This window comes from Molothrus ater, chromosome 1 (genome assembly GCF_012460135.2).
Source record: "Molothrus ater isolate BHLD 08-10-18 breed brown headed cowbird chromosome 1, BPBGC_Mater_1.1, whole genome shotgun sequence".
NCBI lineage: Eukaryota > Metazoa > Chordata > Aves > Passeriformes > Icteridae > Molothrus > Molothrus ater.
Window position 1 is genome coordinate 31,571,103 of NC_050478.2, and position 27,399 is coordinate 31,598,501.

The following is a 27,399-nucleotide window of genomic DNA, read 5'->3' on the forward strand; positions in this document are numbered from 1 at the left end:
AACTAGCTCAAACCAAGTCTTATTTCTGAAAAAAAAAAAAAACAAAAAACACACAAATTGTTGGGAACAGGTGAGAACCAAATAAGCAAAACACGTTGCTTAGTTTCTCTAAAAACAATTTTGAATTTAGCTGGTTTCAGTTGTCATGTCATTTAGAAGTGGAACAGAAAAGCCTTTATTTAATAACAATTCTTAGTTGAAATTCACCAGCATATCTTCAGTCTTATTTGAAATTCTCCAAGTGCAGTGATGCAATTTCACAAATTTGACAAGACCTTGCAGATAACTTTCCCAAATCTGAATGTTTCCCTGGACAAGCAGCTCTCCAAATACCCCTTCATCTCTGCTTAGCAACTGAGTATTCTAGATTTAAATTCATCTAGTTTTAGTAATGGTGAGACTCTGTGTCCAGTTCCTGGTTTCTCAGCCTAAGAGAGACATGGAGCTTCTGGAGTAGGTCCAGTGTAAGGCAATGAGGATGATGAGAGTTCTGGGGCACCTCACTTATGAGGAAAGGCTGAGGGAGCTGGTCCTGTTTAGCTTGAGAGGGATCTCATGACTGCCTGTGAGTATCTGGTGCCAAGAGGACAGAGCATCTCTTCTCAGTGATGCCAGGCAATAGGGTAAAGGGCAACAAGCAGAAAGTTGAACACAGAAAGTTCCACCTCAACATGTGGAAGAACTTCTGCATTGTGCAGGTGATCAAGCACTCCAACAGGTTTCCCAGAGAGGCTGTGGAGTCCTCCTTCACTGGCAATATTCAAAATATGTCTGTACCTATTAATCCTACCTTATGTCCTCTAGATGACCACTAGAGCAGGGAGGTTGGGCCAGACGACATCCAGTGGTCCCCTTCTAAGATTAACTATTCTGTAAGAGTCAGGACAGAAGCAGTGCTGGGGCAAGGGGCTGATGGGCTCTCCCTGCGCGCTCTGCAGGTTCGCACACCCTCGGGCGGCTTCTGAAAGGCGACAGAGGGCAGGAGCCGGCCGGCATCCCTCTGCAGGCCCCTCATCCTGGGCGGCTCTGCCCGGCTGCGGCACTGACCTTCATCTATGTGCACGGCGAGCCGAGAGCAGCTCTGCCCGGCCGCGGCGCCGACCTCCATCCGCAACCCGAGCCGCGGGCGGGCGGGCGGGCGGGCGGTGCCGCCGCTATAAAGCCCGGGACGGGCGCTGCGGACCCGCCCTGCGGGGACCGCGCCGTCGGGGCCGCAGCCACCTACGCGGGCGGGCTGTGAAGGTGAGCTGAAATAACGAGAGGGGAAAAGCACAGTCAGAAAGCGAACAGGTGTTTGTTGTCGGTTTGGGGTTTTGGCTTTTTTTTCTTTTTTTTTCCCCACTTTATCTGAGATTGATTAAGCATTTTCTTATCAATGTTGTTTTAGGCTTCATCAGATTCATGTGCAGCTTCTTGCTAGGGATTTTGTTGTTGTTGTTGTTCTTTTTTTTGTTTTCTTTTTAACCGGTATATTTGATAGATTAGGAAGGGAAGCCTGGGGGAAACTAAGAGCATCAGTTCTTTACTGCCTCTAAATGCATCCTAGCATAACATGGCATAACAAGTACGTGTCTTATCATTGTACTTGTGACCATGTTATGGCTGTTCGTTTAGTTCTAAATAAACATAAGGTAATGAGGGAAATCATCTATTCTGAAATAGATTGTTTACAGTAATTTTTAAGTTGGTAATTTCAGGATTTATCATAAAAGACTACTAAAACAGGCTACTGACCTAAGTTGCTTAGTAATACTGTGCACTGTTCTTAATATCTCACTACTAGTACTTATTTTTTCATGCTGTTACCTTTTTTTTTTTTTTCTAGTCTTTCTATTTAGGTAGAATCATGTTTAGACCAAAACGTGATGAGTAATGGAAAAATCCACAGATATGAAGTCTTTAAATATTTACTAAATCAAAGTGTTTTGTTGGGGGGGGGCTTATTGCAGGTTCTAATGTGACTCTCTCATAAGCACACAATAAAAAGAACAATGAAGGACTATTCTGCAAATTCCACAGAAGAAAACCTCTCTGATCCTGGTAAGAAGGAACACCACATGAGGGTTTGAAGAATATGCTCCACAGATTTGAATCTAAAGAATGTTGTAAAGCTCTCCTGATTGCCATAGTGATTTTGTAGGTGATGAGTTCCCTATGAATGAGTGAATTGAAGCCACACCTATAAAATATTTTTTGTTTGAATCATTCCATCAAGTTCAACAAAATCGATTTGCATTTGTAAAAGCTATTCAGGAGAGTCCTAGCCTGGGCATGAAAATTCTCCTGAGGTAAGCTGGAAGAACGTTATTGCTTTCAAATTGTTGTCTCAAACAGCCATTGTAGGCCAACTAACCTTAAAACAATAGGTAAAAATTCTATTCATTGTGAGTCAACAGCGAAAGCTAAGATAAACGTAGATTGGGAGTGGCTGGTATGGGGAGACCTTGTCTCTTTTTGTTTTACAGGTGGCTCCCCACTGTGGTTACTCATCTGTTTCTTTACATATGTTTTTATGTCTTATTTGATGCATTTAGAACTATAAGCTTCCTGGGTAGGATTATGCTTTCATCTAACTTTCTGGAGCTCCCAGCCAGCACAAAGGAAGTGGGACATGTAACAACTACTGCAATCGAATAGTGAAGATGTTTATTAGAGTTAAGGACATGATTCTTTAGTTAACTGCCACCTATTCTGTGTTACCTACAGCAATTATAACCTTCACTATAAGCAATTTTGTGAGGACTTCTAATTTGCATTGAGTTGTGCAGGTATTTGAAGGAAGAATTAACTTTCCTTTTCTTTTAGTCTTTGATAATCTGTCTAGATAAATACATTGCAATTATAAAAATGTTGTTTCCATCTCAGAAATGGACATGGAAGCTTTTTCTAGGAATAAAGATGAACTGAAGAGAAAGAACCTGGTGAAGTTTTCTTGAAACTTCCTCCCAAGAGCATGAGAAAAAACTAGTATTTAAATGCAAAAGAATCAGCAGTGAAAGACACAAGAAGGTAGTATGATAGATGGATTAGTATGCTAAGAAAGCCTTTTTATTTCACAGAATCTGGATACAAGGGGTGTGATGATCCTTCTTTCCAGCATGAAGAACATGTAGAACAAATTGACCGGTCAAAGCCCAAGAAGGAAATGTAGGTATTTTTTTAGCTTAAAGTTACCTGGGGTGTATGTCCACATGTCAGAAGTGCAGGGGAAGGAGGAAAAGAGCTTAATATAGGTTTGCTAAAAAATTCCCTCATCTTAATTAGTCTTTTGTACTTTACTCTAGGAAGGAAGATGAGAAGCCAGAGAAACGAATGGTTGGCATTCTTGAGTTGGTTAGTGTCCTGTCTAATGATCTGCTTTATACTTTCTTTTCTTTATTTGACATTGTGAGTTTTTTATGAATGACAATTCATAGGCAACCAAAAATTGGAGAAGAAGCTTGAGGACTACTGATTCTACACCTGCTCTCTGAAAACCAGTGATAATGGTTTTGTGGCAGTTTTCTGTAAGACAGCTATTCCCAAACAAAATAGCTCTTGCATGTGGACTTGATTACTCTGAAACAAGAAAAGTTTTATTCTTCTGTGTTTGATTTCATATATGTTTACACTTTATGAGATGGTCAGGGCAGTCAGGAATAAAATGCTCTGATTTCAGATTAACCACATCCTGGGATATCTATAGCAGTTTAAATTCACACCCTTCCTTAAACAAAACAAAGCTTCAGGGGTAGGCAAGTCTTAAGGTACAATCTATCTCTGCTAAAAACATTTTCTACTGGTAGGTATAAGCCAGGTGCTGGTCAATAACTCACTTTTGTTTACATAGTAGAGGCATTATCTTAGTAAATATGTAACTCAATGGAACACAAAATACAATATATTCTACAAAGGTCATCATCACTTGCAAGCATGTAGTTTTTTCCCAGACAAAGAATCTGTGTCCTGCCAGTGTTCTCTTAGCAGCCTGGGTACTAATTTAAAGATGTGTTGCACTACTACAAAATCCTTATGTACTGAGTTTACTTTCAACTGGAGTGCTGCTCCTTAGAATATGTGGATGGAGCATGTTCTGCAAGTCTGCTGTACTGTAGCAAATGCATGAACTGTCAGGTGTAATGTCACTTTTCTCTCTCTTTTTTTTTTTTCTTTCTAATGCTTACATAGTTTCGTTATGCTGATGGGGTGGATGTCCTGTTGATGATAGTTGGTTTGGTTGCAGCGGCTGCAAATGGTACTGGAATGCCACTTATGATCATTATCTTTGGAGAGATGACAAACAGCTTTGTGCTAAGTGGCGTGCAATCCAATGGTAAAAAGTTTAAATTAAATTTCTCTACATATTGGCTGTGCTTTGCTACTGAGTCTAAGATTCTTCTTTCCCCCCAGACTATACACTGACTCTACATATCTAAGGAAGCATATTATGAGCAACACTCATCCTGCTGGAAATAACCCAGGCATTTCAATCCATCTTTAATGACTACACCAGGACAAAACCAAAGCATTGGATGTGCACTTTATGAATGTACTTTGACTTTGTTAAGATAGAAGGGAGTACAAGTTATCACTAATTGCTTAAAAATAAATGTGTATTTGCCAAATAATTTTGTATTTAAGTTTGTATTGCAAGACTCCACTCCAAAATATAAAACATACCCAAACTTGATGACCCCATATTGTCATGAATCAGTTCCTCTATATAGCACTTCCACAAATATTCCTGCTTTTTATTTCCTTTTCACAGATACTTCAGAAAACAATTCCAGCTGCCCATCAGATCCAGGTGTGGATATAGAAGGTGAAATGACAAAGTAAGGGTCTGTAGTTATCCTGTATATAATGTATTAGAGGGTTTTCTTTTACTGTGTTATCTGTTTGAGAAGAAGGCATGTTTGCCTTCCCAATAATGCACCACAAGCTCCAGTATTTACTTTGGTGTGATTAATGAAGACTAGTTGCTGCTCTGTGTGTCTAACTTCTCTCATGAGCTACAGTGGGATCACATGGGCTTTTATTCCCTTATCCCAGGTTTGCTTACTACTACGTGGGAATTGGCTTTGCTGTGTTGATCCTGAGCATCGTCCAAGTGTGGACATTTTTGGTTACTGCTACAAGGCAAACTGCAAGAATCCGGCAGAAGTTCTTCTTTGCAGTGCTCCATCAAGAGATGGCTTGGTTTGATACTACCCAGATAGGAGCACTGAACACCAGACTGACAGAGTGAGGGCTCTGTTTTGGTTTTTGCACACGTACACACACCCTCAAGTATGGCACTTAAAAGTAAACTGACATTTATCTCAGGAGAATATCCTATAGAGAGTTTAAAAAAACAAAAACAAAACAAAAAAAAATCTACCAAACCTAAAGTGTGACATATTACAACTCAAAGTGAGACATTCATTATCCTTTTCAGCTTCATTTGTGTGTTTGTGGTATGTGCAGTGGAACGGGTTTTTCATTAAATGCCTGACACTGGCTTTCTGAAGTCCATGAAGTACATGTTCAGCCACTGCTAAACAAACAGTTCTGCTGTCTCCACCTAGTTTATACACACCAAAAGCTGACACTTAATTGAATGGAAATGAGCCTGGACTTCAGTATCAGTACTTGTACAAGTACGGCTTGTACTTGTATCTCAGGCAGTATTCAACCTAGCCAGTTAAAGTCCTTGGAGTTGTTCCATAAACTTAAATAGATTTAGGGGTGAGGACTGTAATGCCCTTGTGCTATGGGATTATATGTGTAAACGCTACTTTTTTTTTTTTAATACTTTTTTTTTCTGGATTTTATAGTAGCTTCGCACACAGATCTGTCCTGAAATGTGTGTGAGAAGCTTAAATGAAACCACTCTCAACTCTAACATCTGTGTGTTCTGGGAAGAGAAAATAAGGAAGGAAATTTGTAAGAAAAATTGAGGTTATTCCAAATAATGGTATGATGGAGTGGAGGTAGCTCTTCATCTGAGTCAGTAGCCAAAATTGCAAACATAAAATGCGTCAGAGAGCTGAGCAGAAGAAATCATTTAGAGATGGTCAAGTTGGATGAAGAGGCTGCTTGATTGTTTACTTATATTGCTCCATTTGGATGCCAGATGAGGAAACTAGGTCATTGGTGACCTAGTGACATGGCATAGATACAGCAGAGAATGTTGAGAATACAGAAAATTAATCTTTAAAAACAGGAGGTTTCTGCTGTGTTTTGGCTACAGAAGAGCCTAATGGTACAGTTCAGTAGCTGTGGTCAGAAAATTTCTTTTTCCAGTTAGGAAATGGCAAAGTTCCTGATATGAGGCCACACAGCAAGAAAAGGGGGAGGGAGTCAAAATGAGAGTCATTCTATATTAACAATTTTTTTTTTATTATTGTTATTTAAAGTGACATCAACACCATCCGTGAAGGCATCGGAGACAAGATCAGTATATTTCTGCAGTTTTTTTCCACGTTTGTGTCAGGGCTTATTATAGGATTCATCTACGGGTGGAAGCTGACTCTGGTGGTTATGTCAGTCAGCCCACTTCTTGCTGCATCAGCAGCAGTTTGGTCAACTGTAAGTGTATGGGGATTTTTGAACAAAGAAACCAGAAAAACCTTAAAATTCTTATGCACAGAAAAGGGGCAGAGAATGGGAGAAATCTAGTGTGTTTTTTAAGTTGGGAGGTTGGCCCCTCTCTTACTTTGATTTCTACTCTTCCTCCAGCCTTTCTCTGGGTTCCCAAGCACACTCCTGTAAGTTGTGTTCCTTCTGTCTGCATATCCTGTCCTCATGCCGTGTTGCATGAGGGTAATCTCCATCAGAGCATCTTTCTGGCACAGCAATTTCCTCATGGCAAGCACTGGGGAAGCCCTCACTTTTCCCGCCTAGTGCAAATACCTTTCAGCCTCTTTCCATCTGCACATGCATGTACCACATCTCTTGCAAATAATTTACCAAGTTTCATGCTATGTACAGAATAAATCTATACAGCTATGCAGATACATACAGCTGCTGAAAACTGAAGTGATATAAATCTGTGAAATGGCTGGAGAGGTTTCCCTTTCAGATAGGAAAACTTTCCCCTTATGCACTATTGGCCACATTAATGTGTACGGCTTATACTCCTGAATGGCTATTTATATGATTTTATGGGGTTTTCCTACCTGAAGCATTACAAATAAGCTAAGAAAAAGAATGTTAGAGGCTATAATGTGATTTTCTTCTTACTTCAATATCAGCTGGTGTTCTAGAAAGAGCACTCCCTGCTTCACTCTTCCCAGTGTAGTTTGTAGGCTTGGGAGGAAAGTAGATCGGTCAGGAAGCTCACCTGGTGTTTGTGTAGCCTTTGATTGTAATGAGGAGACAATGATAAATTGAACTCTATTTGAGGGAAATTCAGGACATGGGGAGGAGCTGACCCCCACATTGCTGAGTCTGGTCTTGTGCACCTTGTGGGATTGTTGTTATTCACCAAGACAGTGTGTATATTCTTTCAGTAGGCTGCAATAACAGCTGTTTTCCAACTTTTCAGCTCCTGGCATCCCTTACTGCTAAAGAGCTCTCTGCTTATGCCAAAGCAGGAGCTGTGGCAGAAGAAATTTTGACAGCAATCAGGACTGTTGTGGCTTTCAATGGACAGCAAAAGGCATTAGAGAAGTAAGTTTTAAAATTAATAACTATATTTAAAATATGGCAAGGACATTTAGTTGTGGATTTGTTTTGTGGGGATTTTTTTTTTGGAGGGGCAGAGGGATGAGATTCTCCTTTGTGTCATTTTGTCTTTCTATAAGTGATCAAATAATCTGAAAACGAAGGTGTGCAAATAGACCTAGTCAGTGAATACAGAGTACTTGGTGTTGTCACTGCAGCAGAGATGAAAATTTCTCCTTTGATTGAGATCTGGAGTTGAACTGCATGTGAAAGTGGTGGGAAGGTTACCTTTACCCATGAGTCAGACGCAGCAAAGCATGCAATAAGTTGCTTATCTTCTAGAGCATTTGTGCTACTGCTCTGGTCTTTGATTGCTGAGCTTATTTTTAAACTACACTGGATAACAGCCTTGGGTAAAAATACATTACTGCCTTTTACAATGATTTGCAGCTTTAATGATTTGCAAACGACATGTGTAGCTGCCCAGTGTTGGCCGTAGTCATACATACAAGGTGAAATGATTGTTGCTGGCCACAGACTTTTTGACATGCATATCAGATGCATATCAACAAGCATAAGCAATAAATTTTTTTATATAAACACCAGGCAGCACTGATTCCATGCAGCTGGGAAAGGCAAAGCAGATGACCTGATCCATATGCTCCATGAAACTCTTCTATCTTTTTCAACTCATGTTTGCCTTCGTCTTGTGCAGAATTTTTAAGGTGGTGTCAACCCTAGCTTAGGCTCCTATGGCCTGCTCCTGTATTTGCTTCCAGGGACTGAGCTCTGACTATCTTATAGCCCTGTCTTCTTCTTACTGGAATTTGTTTTTAACATGCAACAGTATTTGGACTGTTCCTGTTTGGACAGTAAAGGCAAAAAAAGCCCTAGGATGACCCAGATAAGTTGCCCCCTGCCCTTCTCCCCATATTCTGCAATTACCAGTGTCTGAAAATTAAATGACAGGACCTGTCAATATTAATTCAAAATACTTTCTAAAGACAAAATAACTGATACCTGAGTCAAGTAAGGCCTTTCCTTTTTATGATTGACCAGTCAGCCTCTTCTACAGTTCTACTTCCATTTATACTAAAAAGCCCAAACAAACATAGTGGCTCCCCTAGGAATATCTTCTACTAGGGACAAGCTCCTACCAGGGAGTGCATTTTTCAGATAGTGGATTGTGACTCCTACACAGCTCTTGAATGCTGACCTCAGAGTTAGGAAAAGCATCCTTTCACTGCACAGTGCTTCCACTGACAGCAAAAGTTTACTCTTGCAAGGGATCTTCAGTCACCTTCAGTTTCTGGCAGTGGCTTGGCTTTTCCTCAGTATTTGAGTGATCACCTGTATTTATCACACTACTTAAATGCAGTACCCATTTCCCTGGAAGAACTATGATGCTGCTGACTCAAAATTAGGGCCTGGTTTTAAGAGCACAATCAAGTCAAAATATTTCAATATGTTTGACTAAAAAATACAGCACTGGTGGCATCTTAGAAATTTACATGAACAAAATGAATGCAGTTTTTTTTAAGATTGCTTCCCAGCTGAATGAATTGCATGTTTTCCTATAATGGGGTTGTACTTTATTGAAAATACGTACCAGGACAAGAGTGCAAGCTACTGACCATGTTGATTATGGGTAGAAAGTTACAGTATTCCTAGGCTGCAGTTTGCATAAAGAGCTTGAGTAAATGAAAGCTATTTGTTGAAAACTATGGAATTAATTTGAACCATCCTTGGAAAAAATAATTCTCTAGTTGAACTTGTTAGTCTCTACACTGATCTTCTGTGTCCACTGGTTATATATGTTAATCAGTAAACTGACCTAAGGGAAAAATACTTGACATCCCAAAATGGCCAGTAAGAGAACAAGTTCCCATTTGGAGGGAGCTCTCATTTTTCTCCTTCTCTATTGCCTGGGGTTTTTGGAGGATTTTCTTTTTATTTTGCTTGTTTTAAATGTGGACAACTAACTTTTATCTTTCTGATGAACCCTGCTGCTAAAACCTTTTAAAGGTTTCCTTTCAGGATTAATGGAAACAATGAGTTCAAGAGTGCTATTGCATTTTCCATCATGTCAATATTTTTGGCATATGTCAGAGCAAATTTATTCAAATTAATTATCTCCCTAATAGTCCTCTATAAAAAAAAACACCACACCAAAAAAAACCAAAACAAAACAAAACAAAAAAACCCCACCCTGTATTCTCTTTGAGATTTTAATTGTTTTTCTTACATAAATCCTGCTAATTAAAAACAGGGCACTGGAAAGTATTCACCAGAATGGCATGTGGTACCTGTCAAATTAATGGGTTTTTTACTCACTTTCAGATATGATGCTAACTTAGAGATGGCTAAACGTGTTGGAATGAAAAAATCCATTACCACTAACACATGCCTAGGTCTTTCACAATTTTTTATCTTTGGATCCTATGCCCTTGCATTTTGGTACGGGACCAAGCTCACTGCTGAGGATCCACATTATGACATTGGCCGTGTGTTAATTGTAAGTACAGCAATGCACCTTTGAAAAATGCTCTGTATCTTCAGGGAAAGTTATATAAGTGATGTCTTTGTTTTCTGCCACATGCTTGCTAAATTAGCTCTTAGAGGCTCACTTAGTATAAAACAACTGAATGGTATTCATCTTGCCTAACTTTCAATAAAACAAGTTTGATTGTCTTGGACTCTGTTTGTAAGGTGGGATGAATAACCTAGAGCTGGTGTTTAAGTCTTTCTAGTGCCCATGTAGGCATTAATGTAATCATTAATTGCAATGCTCCTCTCTGTCTCCCACAGGTGTTCTTCTCTGTGCTTGTCGGAGCTTTCTCCCTGGGCCAGGCAGCTCCTAACCTGGAGAGTGTGGCCAATGCACGTGGGGCTGCCTATGAAGTATATAAGATTATCAATAAGGTAAACATCTAACTGTATAGAATAGAAGCCTTTCAACCAACTTAGCTTCCACTTCTTCTCCTTTTTATTTTTTTCCCTTGAGAAATGGAACAAAAGCACTCTAAAGCCCCAAATCATCAACTCTATAGATGTTTGCTACAGAAACTCATAATATTTTCATTGATCTAAAAAAACTCAGCCTCTTTGTTACAGTGAAAGCTGGAAAACCTGGCATGTGTGTCTGAGATATCTGGTTGAGGTTTTTCTCTAATATTAGACTTTCAGCACCAGAGGGAAAGTAGTATGGCACTATTCTAATTTTTAAAAATGCATGTATGCACAAATTCAGCTGAGATGGGGTTTACTGGGGAGGGGGAATTGGTGAAGAGGGATTAGTATCACTATTGAAAGTTATAACAATAATAATCTGTAATGCTCATGTTGCTGTAAAAAAGGTTTTCCATATCATTATCTTGACTTTGCTGTGCTATGCAGCAATTGCATATCTGTGTTTATAAAATATTTTAAAGTAGGAATCAAAAGTTCATGGAGAAATGGCTACATCATTCTTTTTGATATGAGTATAAAACCCTCCTATACAGATTACTGAGGCCCATGTTTTGGTTGCAAGATTATGCATCTAAGTTCTGCAATTATAGATTTTCTGCTATGGATTTTGTTGCTTTTGAAATGCACTATATTTGTCAAGTAAAATTTACAATTTGATGTTCCCCCATATTCAGCATTCTGCAGGTAAAATGCAGCAGTTCTGCAACGACGTACTGCAGTGCAAACCAGCATCTGAGAAAGTAAAGACCAATGCATGTAGCAGAAATAACAGTTCCAAAAGTGAAATAACCACCAATATATTTTACAAACCTCTTTCCAGAAACGGCTCATAGATAGCAGTTCTAAGGAAGGCTACAAGCCAGACAAACTCGTAGGAGAAATTGAATTCAGAAACATCCATTTCAGTTACCCTTCCAGACCTGATGTTAAAGTAAGTGTTCTGCTTCTTATACTGAACTTATTCAACTTGTGTCCATGTTGTTTGGCTAATTTTGTTCTTGAATGCGAAATGCATTCCTCTTTTGGGGGATGTGGCATAATTTTCCCCCCAGTGATGCACAAAGACAAAGCTCTAGATCTACTGTCATTGTGTATCTCATTCTCTTCTGCAGGACAAATCTGATATGTGTTGCCCCTAGTCTGAATTTCTATGAAAAAGAGTTTTGATAAATCAAATAAGATTATTCAAAATCTTTCATTAAGGCTTCTAGACTTTAAGCAGTTAAACCAGAAAATTACTTTTTTCCAGTTTCTTGGCTCTTTGGAGTTACGACATCCTGTGTGAAAAATTATCAGAGAAAGACTTTCAATACATTGATAGTGTATTTTTGTGAACATATCATCCTAAATGCACATTTGGCAGTCAAACATTGTTTTGGGAATATGTTAAAACTGCTGTTCAAGAAACTGTTGTGCCTGCTCTTTGCTAGTTCAGTTTCCATTAGTGACCTGTGTCCATCATGTCATGGTGATTACTTTTGTGGTGACACTCTTGGTTTGACCTCTCTGCTTACAGCATTTGCTTACAATCTTTTAAACACCTTGATGAAAGTGAAAGAGAAAGAACAGCAGCAAATTCCTTTCTTCCTCGGTGAAGAACAAGGTGGAAATAGAGATTTCAAATGTCAACAATTAAAAACTTGACATGCTAATTTAGTGGTGAACATGGGAATGTTTATACCTCTCTGGCTATTTTTTCAGGTGGCTGTTCCCAACTCAGTCATCTGAGGTCTATCCCATTGTGCATCAAATCTGTTTCCAGGACACTGGGATATCTGGAGGGCAGATTCAGAGCGGGGCCTTCTCCTTAACTGGATTTTGTACAATGCATCTTCTATCCCTCTTGGCTCAGAAATCAGAAGGCACAGAGCAGAGTCCTCATCCTTCTTCCTAAAAATCCTATTCAGGCTGCTGAGCTATGTTGTGGGTCAACACACCAAATGGGAGGGAAATAATAAGAAATATTTCTCATCCTTCCCAAATCTGAGTTAACAGCTCTCCCTACTAAGAACATCAATGTTATTTAGTAGAGCCAAAGGAATCAGCAAAGCTGTGTAGAAGTTACCCATAATCTCTCAAGCAGTTGATGCAACACATAATCTTCCCTGTCCCCTGTCCAGGTTAAACCAAATCAAAGAGATCTAAAGAGTACAGTTTCTATTAGTTTAATCTTGGCAATACCTTGCCTGATGAAAGAGAGTTAGAACTAGCCTAGTGTGTGGTAGTAATTAGTTGCATCTGGAAATGTTGTGGTATCTAGAATAAAGTTCATTCTTGATAATGCAGGCACCAGGATATCAGCTTCCTGGAGATGTAAAACTGGGTGGATGTAATACAGGGAGAGGAGAGGAATATTGCAACTATTTTAATCTCTCATTGCAAAAACATGTGTAGGCAAACTTATAAATCAGCCTGGTATAAACAAGAAGAGTTCCCATAGCAGCCAAATATTTTGGCAACTACACAGCATTACTTGTAATGACATGGGCATCTTTTGAGGTAAAATGTTCTCTAAATGTGAAAATAGCAAAAATTATATCATTAACTGCAGCTACTCTCCACACTGCTGAGGTTGTTAAAAATAAGGAATGGGACTTATTAAGGGCTTCCCAGCAATTACTTTGTCAAAACAGCCATTTATATTTTAAAAATAGAAGAAAGCAGGCTTGGTTTTCAGTGATACCTTTTAGCACCTGAAAATAATTTTCTGTGAGATTCATAATTATTACGCTCTGGAAAATGGAGGACAGCAGGATAATTTAAAACCCCAAGCCTGCTACTAGATCACACAAATTGGAGAAAATTAGCTATGAAGTTCAGAGTAATATGGCTGTGTCTATATTAGTTTGACTGTGCTGGGGAATTTTCCCAGGCAATGGAATGCAATAGTCTATGCAAGGGAACTCTTGAAATGTTTCTTGGCATGAACTTGGCCTGTTCCAATTATCAATCTTAAAAAATTCCCAGGCTTGTTTTGGTAGCCAGAAGGATCTAGGGGCCGTTCCCAAAAGGCAGGTTGCAAGCAGCCATCCTCTTTCAAAGGCTAATACATTTCACAAGCATAGGTGAAGACTTTTTCCTATCAGTGCTCCAGGATATTCCCAGGTACATTATATTATTGTTGTCAATTATACAATTATATTATTAATGTTACCATACCTTTAAACTATGTCCCTTACTACTGCCTTGATAGAAACAGCTACACTTACCTTGACAGACTGTTCTCTATTCAAACTTGTTAAACTAAGATATATACCTATTTTTTTTTATTTATTTGCAGATCCTCAAAGGTCTAAACTTGAAAGTTCAAACTGGGAAGACCATTGCTTTAGTTGGTGCCAGTGGCTGTGGAAAAAGCACTACTGTTCAGTTGCTGCAGAGATTCTATGATCCTGACCAGGGAGAAGTGAGTGTCTGCAAAGGAATTGTAAAAACTCAGAACTATTAGGACATGCATGAATTTCCCATATTGACTGAACCTTGTTTTCTAATTTGACTGAATTACACCATATATCTGTATAGTTCATATTTCCACAATTTACATTTCAAATGAACTATCTTCTCTTGTTAACTTGAGTTCATTATTCTCCTCCTTCTTACAGTACTACATCACAAATAGCAAATGCCACAAGTTTTGGAGTAGACTTGCAAAATCTGAATTTAAAGTAATTATCAACTGTTCATTTTTAAAATTCCCTAAACATTTTTAGGCAAAGCATAATCCAACAGAGTCCTGCTGTATTTTGCTTCCTTTTCATTGAATGTAAGCTAAAACCTGGAGAGAGTTTTCCTGTTTTAAATGGTTGATTTCTTGGCCTGTTTTTCACTATCTGCTAACCCACAGAAGTTTCCATCATTAAGCATTGTATGTGTTTTACCACTAAACACTAAATCCAGTTGTTAAGTGGTAAATATGTCCCACATGAAATTTCCAAAGGAAAAAAATGAGGTAAATGAAACAATGTATTTTTAAGAAAATTTGATATTTGAAGGATGCTACTTAATAGTTACCACTGCTAGTTGAAAATAGCTAAACATTTCAAATATTAAAAATTGAACTATCAGTATTTAAGGTATCAAGGCAGCTGTTTTCAATACAGCTCTTTCTTAAACTTAATTTTCCTGTGGCTGTTCATTCCTGCCCCCATGCCTCATTTTGCTGTGTCAATGCCAACGTTCATAGGACCACACTGCAAATTACCTAGGTTAAAAATAACTTTCCCTTTCCTTTTAGTCAATTTGACTCTCTTTGATCTGGTGTTATGCACAGCCACAGAGATGATTGTGTAGCCGCAACTATGAGGACATCAAACTGGCATAAGGGCACGAGAATCACAGTAAAAAGTGTGCAAGGAAGCTGTGAAATTCTTAAGCCAACTCAGACATGATGGTTATTGGGGGATAACATACAGGGGGGAAAAAGCCCCTGATGTCTTCTCTGTTTATGCCACTCATCATAATTTTCCATCTTGTGCAACAAATGGAAAAACTGCAATTGTAGCTTCTCCCCCAACATAGCTCTCTATTAAAGACTTTTTTTTTTCTTGACCTTGTGGCTGATACTTCATTCAAGTAAGAGTAATTAATTGCTTTATTATGAACAGAGTGCATTTCCTTGATTTCTTTGACATTCTTTTCCTCTCAGATTACCTTAGATGGTCGGGATATTCGGACCCTTAATATAAAGTGGCTACGAGAAAATATTGGCATTGTGAGCCAAGAGCCTGTTTTGTTTGCAACCACAATAGCTGAGAACATTCGCTATGGCAGAGAAGACATTTCTGATGCTGAAATTGAGCAAGCAGCCAAGGAAGCCAATGCTTTTGACTTTATATCTAGACTGCCTGATGTAAGTTCCTGAACTCACTTTGAATGTAAGAACGAAAGGTCTGTTTAGGCTGGTGTCCTGTTTCTGAGAGGCAGAGCATGGGAATCAAAGTTATATTACAACTTCTCAAAATATACTTATTGCCTCAAGCAGCTTTCAGTTTAGAGAGTTTTTCTACTAGAGATTGTGTATTTGGTTGCTCTCAAAGGACTTGTACTGGAGTCTGGGAAAAAATGTCAGTGCCTTAACTCAGGAGAAAGGAAGCTTCACAGCTGTATTGCCATCCCTACCCATCCCGTGAGGCATAGAAGAGTTGGTTTTTAAAAAGAAGAACCAGATATCCAGAGCCCTTTGTCAGGAGCTGTCTGTACATTCACAGGAAATAGCAGGGAGTGGGTGGAGGTAAATAAATATGACCTGAAGTAAATAATTATGCTCTTTTAGCAGCTACAAAGCTCTTCCTCTGCCTGAGATTCACAGCTTTGAGCCATCTCTTAGCAGTAGGTGCCTTACTCCATTCAGGAGGAGACTGAGAAGCAAGGTCAAGAATTCTAAACACATCCTCATAAATGGCTAATATGTCTTTGTCTTTGCTCCTGAAGTTAAAAAACATGGGAAAAGTGCCCACCTGGAATTTGATTTCAAATCCTTTTACTACTTTAGAGAGGTTGGCCCCATCTCCCAAGCATGTGCCATTTCAAACATATCAATCTGTTCCAAGGTTCCTTGTTCTGAGGAAGAGAGATTTGTTCATATTTACTCTTAAATAGCTATGTAATAAAAAAACTAGAGTGGACTTTGAGACTTATGACTTTGCAGTAAGTGATATGGTCAGTAGGAACTAAACCAAAGCTCCAAGGAGGAGGCACACTATTGGTGTGTCCCTATAATTCCAACCCTTTTGGAAAGGTAGGCAATCCTCAGAAAATATAGAGATCCCTTTTACAGGCTTGCTTTGAGAAACCCCAGGGTTTGGAGCACTGAGTGAGCAATAAAGATCTTTAAAGAACCATAAGTTCAAAGTTGGGCAGGCACAATATGTGGGGTAGGAGGGTTTGGCTAAGGGCTGGTTGGATGGACGTCCTTCCATGTTTGCTCTGCCTGTGCTCAAGTCAGCTGGAAGAAGCTACATTTTCCAGAAGATGAGTACTTAGGGTTGCACTGAGAAGTGAGGATTTGAGGTGTCTCACAACTTCTGTTCTGTTGTCCCCTTTATCAGAAATTTAACACCATGGTGGGTGAAAGAGGGGCTCAGCTGAGTGGAGGACAGAAGCAACGAATAGCTATTGCCCGTGCCCTAGCAAGAAATCCCAAGATTCTTCTTCTGGATGAAGCTACATCTGCATTAGATACTCAGAGTGAATCCATAGTGCAAGCAGCTCTGGATAAGGTAGGACTCGCTGAAGCTAGCAGCTGCCATGAAAAAGAGCAACAAGCACTTAAGGAAACTTAGTGTACAATTTTCAGGGCAGGCTTCCATCAGAATCAAGAACATTGGAAAATAAAATTTGGATGGATGCTCAATTTCAGTGTTTTAACAAGGAGTTTGAACCATCAAAAATTTATTTGAAAATTGGGTGTGATTTTTAGGGGTTTTGGTTTTGCATTATTAATAATTATGAAGACACTTAGTCATGTGGAACTGTAACTTAGGTCTCCTGCACTCCCTTTCTCAAATCATAATTGTTCATTTGCTGATAAAACATTGATGGCATCTTATCAAGGCATGTTATGAGGACAGAATGGCCTTTTCCAGGTGGATTACTAGAAAAGTATATGTTATTGGTATCCCTAGTATTTGTTCTTTATTGGATAGTTGCTTCAAAATTTTAAGAAAACTCTTGAAATTTAGCTATTTTTATTTTTTCCTGCTTTTAGCAGCCCCACAGCTCTAGGGTGGGTGCTGCTGCAGAGCAGAGCTGTCAGATCTTGTACCCATGTCTCTGACCAGCACACGATACCTTCCTCACAGCCCACCTTCTTCATCTGTTTCCATCAACATACAGTAGAACCCATAGGCTTTGATTGAAAAGGAACTTCATGGTTTGGCTTGAATATTTTTTCTTTTGTCTAATATTTGTTTTAATATATTTTTTTAAATTAGGTGAAAAATCCCGCCTTTCATTTCAGTAGTTATGCAGAGAAAGACAAATTACCATTACGGCTCAAGGGAAACACAGAATTTGTCATCTTCACTTGCTAGTGAGTTTAAATCTGAGGTAGAGTGCAGCTCTTTGTTATAGTCTTGTAATTCTGGTGATTAATATTGAGGTAACATGTAGAATGCAAAAATAATATTAATATTATCTTTCTTCTGCATGCTTTGGTTTTGTTTTTTGTTTGTTTGGTTTTTTTTTAATTTTGTAACCAAGTACTTAGCTTTTCCAGAAGCTTAATGTTTCATTGAGTGCATAACAGAGGGAGGTCACTCAATTAATTGAACTCTTTCTCATCCTTCTTCATATTCTCAGAACACACCAAAATGAGCCCTGAATCATGACTTAGTCATGTTTTCACAGCATTTTCATGTCCATCAGTGTAGTCCCCTAATGAGATTTCCAAATTTCATTTCAACATCCCTGAGCGGAAAAAGTGGTGCTACTATTGTTCATTATTTTTACAGCTGAGGAGCAGAGATGCTAACCTCATGAACGCTCACAGTTTCAAGGCATTCATGTGCAGCTCCTTGTAGCCAGCTGTTTTTAGATAACTTTGCACCCTATAAAGCATTTTGCTAGTTCTGATCACAGCTCCCAGCTGTTGTGGTGAGGCTTTGTGTGCTAGGCCAGAGGCATAAAAACCGCACTGTGGCAAACTTCCTGGGAGTGACTTGCATCAGGTCCATGAGAATGGCGGGTGTAGGGGGAAGAATTCAAACCTCCATGGTAGCAGTCCTCTACTGCAGATGGCCTCATTATCTTCATGCCCCTGTTCCTGTATGATGTACAACTTCTGTAGTAAGAAACTTCCAGCAGGTTCCAGGTTCACAGAACATACTTGCTGCATGAGGTTCCTTTGGACTTCTCCTCCTGCCAAGCTGCCATCTGCTCCAGGCATTAGGGTGGAGGGAAGCCAGCCTCTCCAGCAGTCACAAGGTGTCCTGTGCTCATTTGCTGCATGGGAGCTGTGTGTGCCTCTGGTCTGTGTGAGGATGCTGGAGAGGGGTGGAACATGTAACCTGCTGACTGAGAATTCAGCAGCTATTCCTGCCAAATCCCAGTAGGATTACTGTCAAATAAGTTTGTTTCGGAAGGGAGTGGCTCAAACCCATTTTTGATGTAAATTTGCTCCTCTGTGCTTTCCTGCTAAGTCTTGTCAGAAATTATGCTGATGTTGTACTTCCAAACATTTGCAGGGACAGAGAAAATATCTGCTCTTTATATATTTGTTATCCTAGTTTTTTTTTTCAGAAAGTTCTAACAACTCTTACAGCATTTCCCCATCATGCTTACGTGCACATGGAAACACTTTGTGAGCAACTTTAGCTCAAACAGTTCAAATATTATAAAAGTCAAATAATAAATGAATTTTAATAATGGTCTTTAATACTTGTTGCCTGTCTAAAAGACTAATGTGGCTTTCTCTATCTAAATTAGTCAAATGAAACTGTCCTTGAACTGCTAAACAAGGACACGAAGCCAGGAAAAAATAACAATCTTTGCTTTTAAAAGAAAGAAAAGTATTTTTAAAGTTTCAATTTACTATATATTACAGGTGACTAAAATAACTTTATTTCTGTGCTATTTTCTTGCACAACTTAACTGTAACTGGGTTTTGTGTGTTTGTGTAGGCTCGGGCTGGACGTACCACCATTGTGATTGCTCACAGACTGTCTACCATCAGGACTGCTGACACTATCGCTGGATTTGAGAAAGGTGTCGTGGTTGAGCAAGGGACACACAGTGAACTGATGCTGCAGAAAGGAGTCTACTATTCCCTTGTAATGCAGCAGGTAAAGGCAAATTTATTTACTTTCTTTCTCCATTTCACAACGTTGTCAAATGGTTGGTGGAGTTATTTTCTCTCTAGTTCCTGCATGTTATCCAGCTGGCAGCTGCTCAGTTATTCTAGTCTGGGCACCGACACAGGCTTGGAATTCTTGGAGGTTTTACCCATAAGTGTTTCATATTTATGTAATCCACTATGACAGAAACATAAGTGAGTTTAAGGCACAGACTACATCATTATGCATAACCATAGAGGTGTTATGTTCCAGGTGGATTCCATAGATGGCTTTAAAGGAAAAGAGGGGGACAAAATCAGAATCAAATAGTCTACTGCTCTGCAATTGCAGACTGAAATATATGTGGCCTATAGACAACTACAGTTACACAATTGAAACAGCAGTATTCAGGAGAAAAAAAAAAATGTTTCTTTCTAGTCAAAATGCCTTGTAAATGTATATGCACCTGAATTCTCACTAGGGTTGTACCAGTGATGTTCAAGATGATGGCACATCAGAAGATAGTGAAGGCTCAGGAGCTGAGGAATATGAGGAAAACATAAATCCTGTGGAAGAGTTGACTCTTCAAAATCATTTTGAAATCTCTGTGATACCAGAGAAAGGCAGCATACGAAGAAGATCCAGCCGATATAAGAGCAAGAGGAGTTCATCTAAAAATCCCTTTGGAAAAAAGAAGAAACAAAAGGAGGTGGAGGTTGGTATTAGAACTTCAGTTTAGAATTTTAAGATGTAAGCCTAAACAAAAGCCACGTAACTTGGATTACATTTAGATAGTTGTCTTTTATGCAACCTCTACTCAGGTACTATTGCAGTCAGTACTCACCAGACTGAGGATAATTTGTCTTAACAAAGATCTTCATTTTAATGCTACTGAGTTAATGTGGAACTTGAAAAAAACTGCTATTGGTTTGCACATTTCTTTGTACAATTTAAGAGAATTATTTCAGTGGTACAGATTTTTTTTTTAATTCTTTATTTTAATTCTATCTAATTGAAACTAGTTATGTGATTTTATTTGCAAGATTCTTTACTCCCTGGTACTTACTGTTGCAAATATTGCTGGATAATATAATCCCTGGAGTGTGCGTGCCCAAATTGAAGGCACTTTTGAGTATCATACTACATTTATGTCAAGCAAAAAAACAAAAAAGAATTGAACCCCTGACATTTTGAAGAGCATTTCCATTAAAAGAGATGTTAATCTTTCTGGTTTAGTATATGCTTCAGTTTTGCAGGGTTTTTACAGATAAAACAACTTGATTGACATAATCAATAAAAGTCATGTCAGAAGTTTGTAGGGTTATGTAGGGTTAAGAAAAAGTCATGTAGGGCTAAGAAAAATTATTTTATTTCAAAGTTGAATAAAACTTGCTCATAGCATCAAAAAGAGCAGATTTCTAGTGCATTCTGGAACACACTTTAGATGAGCAGCTCAACAGAAACTTGATTTTGTTTTCTAGTTTGTAGTACTTTTTTCATGAAACACATTGGAAGAGTGATTTGCTATATTAAGGTTGCTTGCATTTTTTTGTTTAGTTTTTGAGGGTTTTTGCCTGATTTCAAGACCTTTGAAGTGAAGAACTAAAATATAAATTGTGAAGTAAAACCATTAATTCTTCTAAGTCTGTGGAAGTTAGGATCTCATCTGTAATAAATATTTAATAATTATGAAATCCTTAGTATGATTTTATCTGTAGATTTTTCTCCTCTCTAAAATTCATCTTCCAGCTAATGAATATTTCAAATAGCAAGAACTAGCTGGACCCATTCCCATTATCATATAAAATGTCATATAACTTCAAAAGATACTTTTTGGTTGTATATTAATACTCCTTAAGACCTTAGAGGAAGTAGTGGGTGTTCATGCTCAAGAATACAATATTCATCACATTCATAAAAAATGAAGTCAAACATCTAGCAGTTGTAAGTATTTCAGAGAAAAATCAGCCCACTTTTATAGTTGAGATTTAGCCACCTTCATTCAGCATCTAAAAAGCAGGATAAAGTAACCAGGGAGCAAGAGCAAATTGCTTATAATCCTGACTAATATTTTGCCTCATTTCTGATGCTTTCATTATTTACTTTTCCAGAAATATCCCTTTGGAGGCATAAGCACTTAAATAAAGTGGTAAAGCAAGACAGAGCATTTTTTGTGCCTTGAAAGCACAAATAGGCTAACTGACTCTCACAAATGCCTCGTTCCTGGCTTTGGTAATGATACATTGGATATAGTTTGCCAAAGAGTAAAAATGACCTCTCTACCCAATTGCTCTATTGCCAGCCCACTAGCATTTAGCTGAATTGGAGGGGTCTCTTCTGTCCTTTGAACTGTGAGATGTTCAGTTCTTTATAATGATTGAAATATTAATTGCCATTCATGGTGACCAGTCCTATCTGGCTTTCAGTGAACTGTCCTGGCCCCTCTCCCCTCATGACTTAGCCTTTTGTTAAGTTTTTTGCCTACACATTTTTACAGTGCAGTTCACGTTCTAGGACACGAAACAGCAAAGCAGCAAATCTCCAGCATGTTTGCTTGATCTGAGTGCACAGAGAGTGCTTTCAGCATTTTACCAAAACAGTTCACTGCTCAAGGCCTAATGAACACCCACTGTCTGAAGAATTTTATGTTCTCTGACTTTCCAAGGAAAACTTACAACTTTTTCCTGTAGGAAGAAAATCTCCCTGCTGTGCCTTACTTAAAAATCCTGGCTCTGAACAAACCTGAGTGGTTCTATGTACTGCTGGGAGTGATTGCTGCTGCTGTCATAGGTGCAGTTCATCCTGCATTTGCTGTTATATTTGGAAAAATCATTGGGGTAAGTTTTTTTGGTTTTTGAGTTTTTTTGGTTTTTTTTTTGTTTTGTTTTGTTTATTTCTTTGGAGTTTTTTGGGGGGGAGTTGTTTTTGTTTTGTTTTGTTTTTTTTATTTTGTTTGGGTGGGGTTTTTTTTGCAACTGGAAGTTGCAGTCCTGAGCTTTCTTCATGATCAACCACTCACTTCTTTCCGTGTAAGTCTCTGAGTGGGATTAACTTCTATAAATACATCCATTGAAAAATGTTGAAGGGACTCTCTAGAAGCAGAGGATGGTGGAACTGCACCTGACTAGTGGAGGAAAGGAGGAGCATTGATGGATCTGGGAGAACAAATTAATGCAATGTAGGTTAAACAGAAAGTTGGACTATTTGCTGGGTCCTCAAAAGAAAGTTTACTGCAGACTGATTTTAGAATCCAGGATACTTGCTAAAAGAAATTAAAATAGGCAGACAAGCTTCTTGAGGTGAAGGCTGGCTTATGTAGTGGATGTTTGTCTATGTAGTCATTTTTGTGGGTTTTTTCTTTTCATAGGCTTTTCAAGAAAGAGATCCAGAAAAAAGGAGTAAAAACACTGTATTACTTTCTTTAATATTTCTTTTGCTTGGAGTGATTATCTTAGCAGCGTACATAATCCAAGTAAGTGTCACTACACTGAAATCTTAGAAGCTCTGACCTTTCCAGCAGGCTGCAGGTATAACTTGCATTAACACAATCTGAGAAGTAAAAAGCCAATCATAGTTTACAAAAATATGCACAAGTGCCAGGGTCTTCCTGAGATACATAGCTTTAATGTTTACCTAAAGACATGGGTCTGTATTTGCTCTTGGTTTAAATAATCCACTGAAGGAAATGTTAATTCAACATGATTGAAATCAAAGTTGAGGGTCTGGCCTTAAAAGTCAAAGTTAATACTGATATTTCTCACTGACTAGTCTATAGGCTCTTGCCAAAGTAAGTATAAAACAGAGTCACTCTTTCCATTGCAGACAGTGCTTTTCAAACCATCAAGTAAATTCCATAATTTCCTGCACTCTTAAAGCTTGCAGAAAGCACCGCATGCTCTCTGATGTCCACATCATAAAAATCCATCAGAATGACTGCTGTGAGTGAATGTTTCTGGTCACAGTCAGGATAGGGAAGCCAATCACTAGACAGGTTGATTTATATTGTAGTGTTGCTGTCTGTGTGTGCAAGATTGACCAGAAAAGTTTAATCTCCCTTTGCTTGGGTGGTTGTGATTCAAGTGTGTAATATATAGATGCCTTCCTTGCTATGTTGCTTCCTTCCTGTGAGAAAATCAAGTTTCAGGTTCAGGAATGTGAATGATGCTTTTCCCAGGACATATATATTCACAGGGGGTTGTATGTGTGATGGCTTTTGTTGAGCTTCTTGGTGTGATTACTTTTGTTGAGCAGATTAATAAACAGTTACAGCATCAGATGAGAAAATGTGACTGGTTTACCTCCCCCAGGGATTCATGTTTGGGAAGTCTGGAGAAACCCTAACAATGAGACTGCGCTCTTTGTCCTTTCAGAGCATTACTTCAGCAGGTATGAATTAGGCAGTTAGGATAAAATGGAGAGGAGGGAAATGGGTGTGGACAAGAACCTGTGTGTTTGTAGAAACATCTGAAAGGGACCAGTAAATTGGTGATTGGAAGAAAAAAGAACCCTACCATAGCCTTTGCAAATAAAAAAAAATCTTCCTTTCCTTTCTGTATGTACAAATCCTTGTGGGTCCCTTCCAACCCAGGATATTCTATGATTCTGTAGCTGATGGAGAGGTAATTTGTAAAAGAATAGTTAACCTCTTCAGGACCAAGGAATGTCTAAATAAATGGGGACTATAATAAAAGTTTCTAAATAGGCATGTCCAGGAAAACATCATAGCCAAGAACACCTTGATTACAAACAATTAGATGTCCACAAAATAATAATATTTTTTAAGCTTTTTCTTTTCATTTATTTGGAAATGCTGACTACACAGAGAGAATATTCAGTTAGACATCCTGTTTTGTACTTTCAGGTAATTTTTTGAAACAAAAATCAATATCTTTTCTTGTAGGAGATTGGATGGTATGATGACCAGAAAAATGCTGTTGGTGTTCTACTAACTCGTCTTGCTACAGATGCTTCCCAAGTTAAAGGCGTATGTTGATTCTTTTATGTGTATTTTTCAAATATCTTTTTTCTTACAAATATTAATTGCAATTGGCAAGGAAATCCAAGATTATTTCAGAAAAAAAAGTAGGAAATCTACTCCACAGACTGGTAGATGCCTTTACATAGCATGCTACAGAAACATTGGAAATGGTTTCTCAGCTGATAATTTACAACTATCAAAAATCCAGCTGATGTTCATGTACCTTTCATGTACCTCCCTGCAAGGCTTTAAGATAAATTTATAACTGTAGAGCATTTCACTGTGCAAAGTGAAATCTTCATATTTGCTTGCACCACAGCCACTGGACCCTAGGTTTTTACACCATCTTATGAGTGTCCCCCGAATGCCACAAAGAGGTTGCATTTGCGGAGGATACAAACCCTTACTCACCTGAAGGTGAGTGAAGAGAATTCTTCTTCCCGTTGCTACAAAATGTGCTTCACAAACAGTAAGAAATAGACCAGCACAATTTAAAAGTGCCACGGAGGGCAATGGCCAAGGAGGGGAACTACTCAAGAAGCTGATATAAGAGAGGTAGCCACTGGACACTGGTGAGAGAATGTGGCAAATTCTGCACAGTTCCTTCAACTTCTCATCGCACCCACAGAACCTGACAATCTGCCAAACATTTCTGTTCCTTTCTGTCTCTTTGTGGAGAAAAGCAAATCACTGCAGGACTTGTGGGGGAAGGTTTACTAATGCATTTTTTTCCCCTTCATATTTGTACATCACTAATCCTTTAATCCCTATATTTTCCAGTCTTCATAGGTTTTTGTTTCTCTCCAGCCCTCCTTCATTATGGGCTTGCAAGGATGAAATAGTCTTTGACAAAATTTAGTCATCTTTACCTTTTAAAGTTTGTTTGCTTCAGTGGGAATGAAGTCTATCATCCTGTCAGGGCAGTAAAAAGAAGGGGTGCACACAGCTCCCTAACTACAAAAAACAACTAAGGCATGAATGGATCTCCAGAGCTATAATGATGCCTGGAGTACCAGACATCTTTATGTCCAACCCCTAGAACATATGGCAACAATTCACCTTGGCATTGGTTTAATTGTTAATATTTTAAATTTATGGAACAAGAAAAGTCTTCTCAGGGCAGGAAACCCTTTGGCAAAAGAAAGAAGACTATTTGCTTCCCACCCAAGAGGTTTTGTTTTTACCACCACGCCAAGGTCTGGAAGATGAACTATTTCCACAGGACTATTTGCAGAAGTTCTTTCCGTAGACCAGAGCCCACCCTGATGCTGGATGCTAATCAACTCTCATTTAGAAAATTTTTTGGTGAAAAGGTTATATAGGCCGGGAGGAGGTGAAAATTCTTCAGTCAGAGTTAGTTTTTCCTTCTCATTATCCCACTGAGATAAAACATTTCTACAGGGTGGCCAAATTCAGATTTCTTTTCTCTAAGAACACAACCTCAAGTGCAGCAATGTAAGAAGCTGAAGATGAATATTTTTCACCACTGTTATTGTGGAGGGTCTCAGTGGCTGGCTGCTGTTAGAACCAAGCCACTCTCACCTACTGCCGGACATCGAACTGCCAACTCGCCCTACTCTCACAGTGGTCACAATTTTCTCTAACTTGGGTAGAGTGTGAAGTCCCAGATACATTTCATTAAACAACTGTCATGTCCATCTCTCTAGACTACATTAATACCTCTTGAAGACCTGAATGCTGGCAGGTGTGAGGAATCTCTAGGAATGGTTACAGAAGTTGGTGCATAATGCCCACACATGTGATTGCACATGGCTTCATTTTCCAGCCAAACCTTTGGCCTTGATTACAGCAATTTGAAGTTGTAATTTAAGCAACAAAATTTAAAAATCTTATTACATATATTTGGGGGGTTTCTGGGGTTTTCTTAGGCAACTGGAAGCCGACTTGCACTGATGACTATGACTGTCTTTACCCTTGTGACTGCCATCATTATTGCATTTGCATACGGCTGGCAGCTAACTTTGCTTATCCTGGCCTGCATTCCTTTTATTGTTGGTGCAAATGCTGTGAGTGCCAGCTCTATGTCTGGTCATGCTGCAGAAGACCAAAAAGCTTTGGAAGAGGCTGGAAGAGTAAGTTCTTCAGTTTTAACTACAGAGTTCTGTGTGAGATCACTTTTAAGAACAACACTGTAATTATACTATAGCTGACTCAATTGTCCAAGATAAATGAAGGGTGTTGAGAGGAATATTTATATATCTTCAAGAAAAGCAAAATGCAGATAACACAAACCACCTGCAAATTAGAATATAGAAATGCATTTGAAAGCCTCCATAGTGGATTTCTGGACAGGGGCAGCTGCAGCAGAAGCAGTCCCAGCACTGGTGCCTAGGGTGAGCAACATGGCTCTGCACTGCTCTGCTGCAGCCAGAAGTGTTGCAGCATTGATACCTTCCTATTCTGTAATAAAGGCAAGCCATTGATGTGCTCAAGAGTTTCAGGGTACTGCCTTCACTCACCTGATAGTGCTCTTCTAAGAGACAGAAGTAGTCCATGCAAAAGAGCAAGCTGTGTTCAGATTACTAGTGCTTGTCCCCATTTTATTAGATTTGGTTTAATTCATGAGGGCCACAACCCATGGTAAGGAAAGACACTGCTGATGAATACTTTCATTGCTTAGGACTTTCCTTCATCTTCATCATTACTCTTAAACAAGCACATTCTGATCTAAAATAATAAATGCTAGAAAAGAAATCAAGTGTTCAGAAGATATCTTGCAGATTGCAGTTGTAAGTGATTACCTCTTATTTTTTTAATCTCTTTGTTTAGATTTCAACAGAATCCGTTGAAAACATAAGAACTGTAGCTTCACTAACCAAGGAAGAAGCATTTTATGAAAGATATGCTGCTTGTTTGAATCATACATATAGGTGGGGTTTTTTTCTTTACAGTGCACTTTAGTCTTTCAGATTTACTGTAAATACCTTTCTTGGAACCTAGCTAATACCCAAAAGACTGGAAAGAATATCAATAGTTGTTCATATAGCTTTGGAATTTGTATAATCTCTATATTTTAATATACATTATTAAGTG

At 38.7% G+C, this 27,399-nt stretch overlaps 1 protein-coding gene across 1 annotated transcript in view; it reads left to right on the forward strand.

Annotated features, from left to right (window-relative positions):
- Nucleotides 1–1,199: 1,199 nt before the first annotated feature.
- The window catches only part of ABCB5 (ATP binding cassette subfamily B member 5), a 34,220-nt gene continuing 8,020 nt past the window's right edge, over nucleotides 1,200–27,399 (forward strand). The window contains 24 exon segments of the mRNA XM_036378846.1: nucleotides 1,200–1,242; nucleotides 1,950–2,040; nucleotides 3,060–3,147; nucleotides 3,285–3,333; nucleotides 4,168–4,312; nucleotides 4,748–4,814; nucleotides 5,032–5,223; nucleotides 6,378–6,549; nucleotides 7,508–7,632; nucleotides 9,967–10,141; nucleotides 10,435–10,548; nucleotides 11,417–11,527; nucleotides 13,877–14,002; nucleotides 15,242–15,445; nucleotides 16,644–16,814; nucleotides 19,215–19,376; nucleotides 19,849–20,082; nucleotides 22,058–22,204; nucleotides 22,735–22,839; nucleotides 23,675–23,731; nucleotides 23,733–23,753; nucleotides 24,268–24,351; nucleotides 26,235–26,438; nucleotides 27,136–27,236. Of these exon segments, the coding sequence (XP_036234739.1) occupies nucleotides 1,992–2,040; nucleotides 3,060–3,147; nucleotides 3,285–3,333; nucleotides 4,168–4,312; nucleotides 4,748–4,814; nucleotides 5,032–5,223; nucleotides 6,378–6,549; nucleotides 7,508–7,632; nucleotides 9,967–10,141; nucleotides 10,435–10,548; nucleotides 11,417–11,527; nucleotides 13,877–14,002; nucleotides 15,242–15,445; nucleotides 16,644–16,814; nucleotides 19,215–19,376; nucleotides 19,849–20,082; nucleotides 22,058–22,204; nucleotides 22,735–22,839; nucleotides 23,675–23,731; nucleotides 23,733–23,753; nucleotides 24,268–24,351; nucleotides 26,235–26,438; nucleotides 27,136–27,236 (2,903 nt within the window). The 5' untranslated portion in view covers nucleotides 1,200–1,242; nucleotides 1,950–1,991.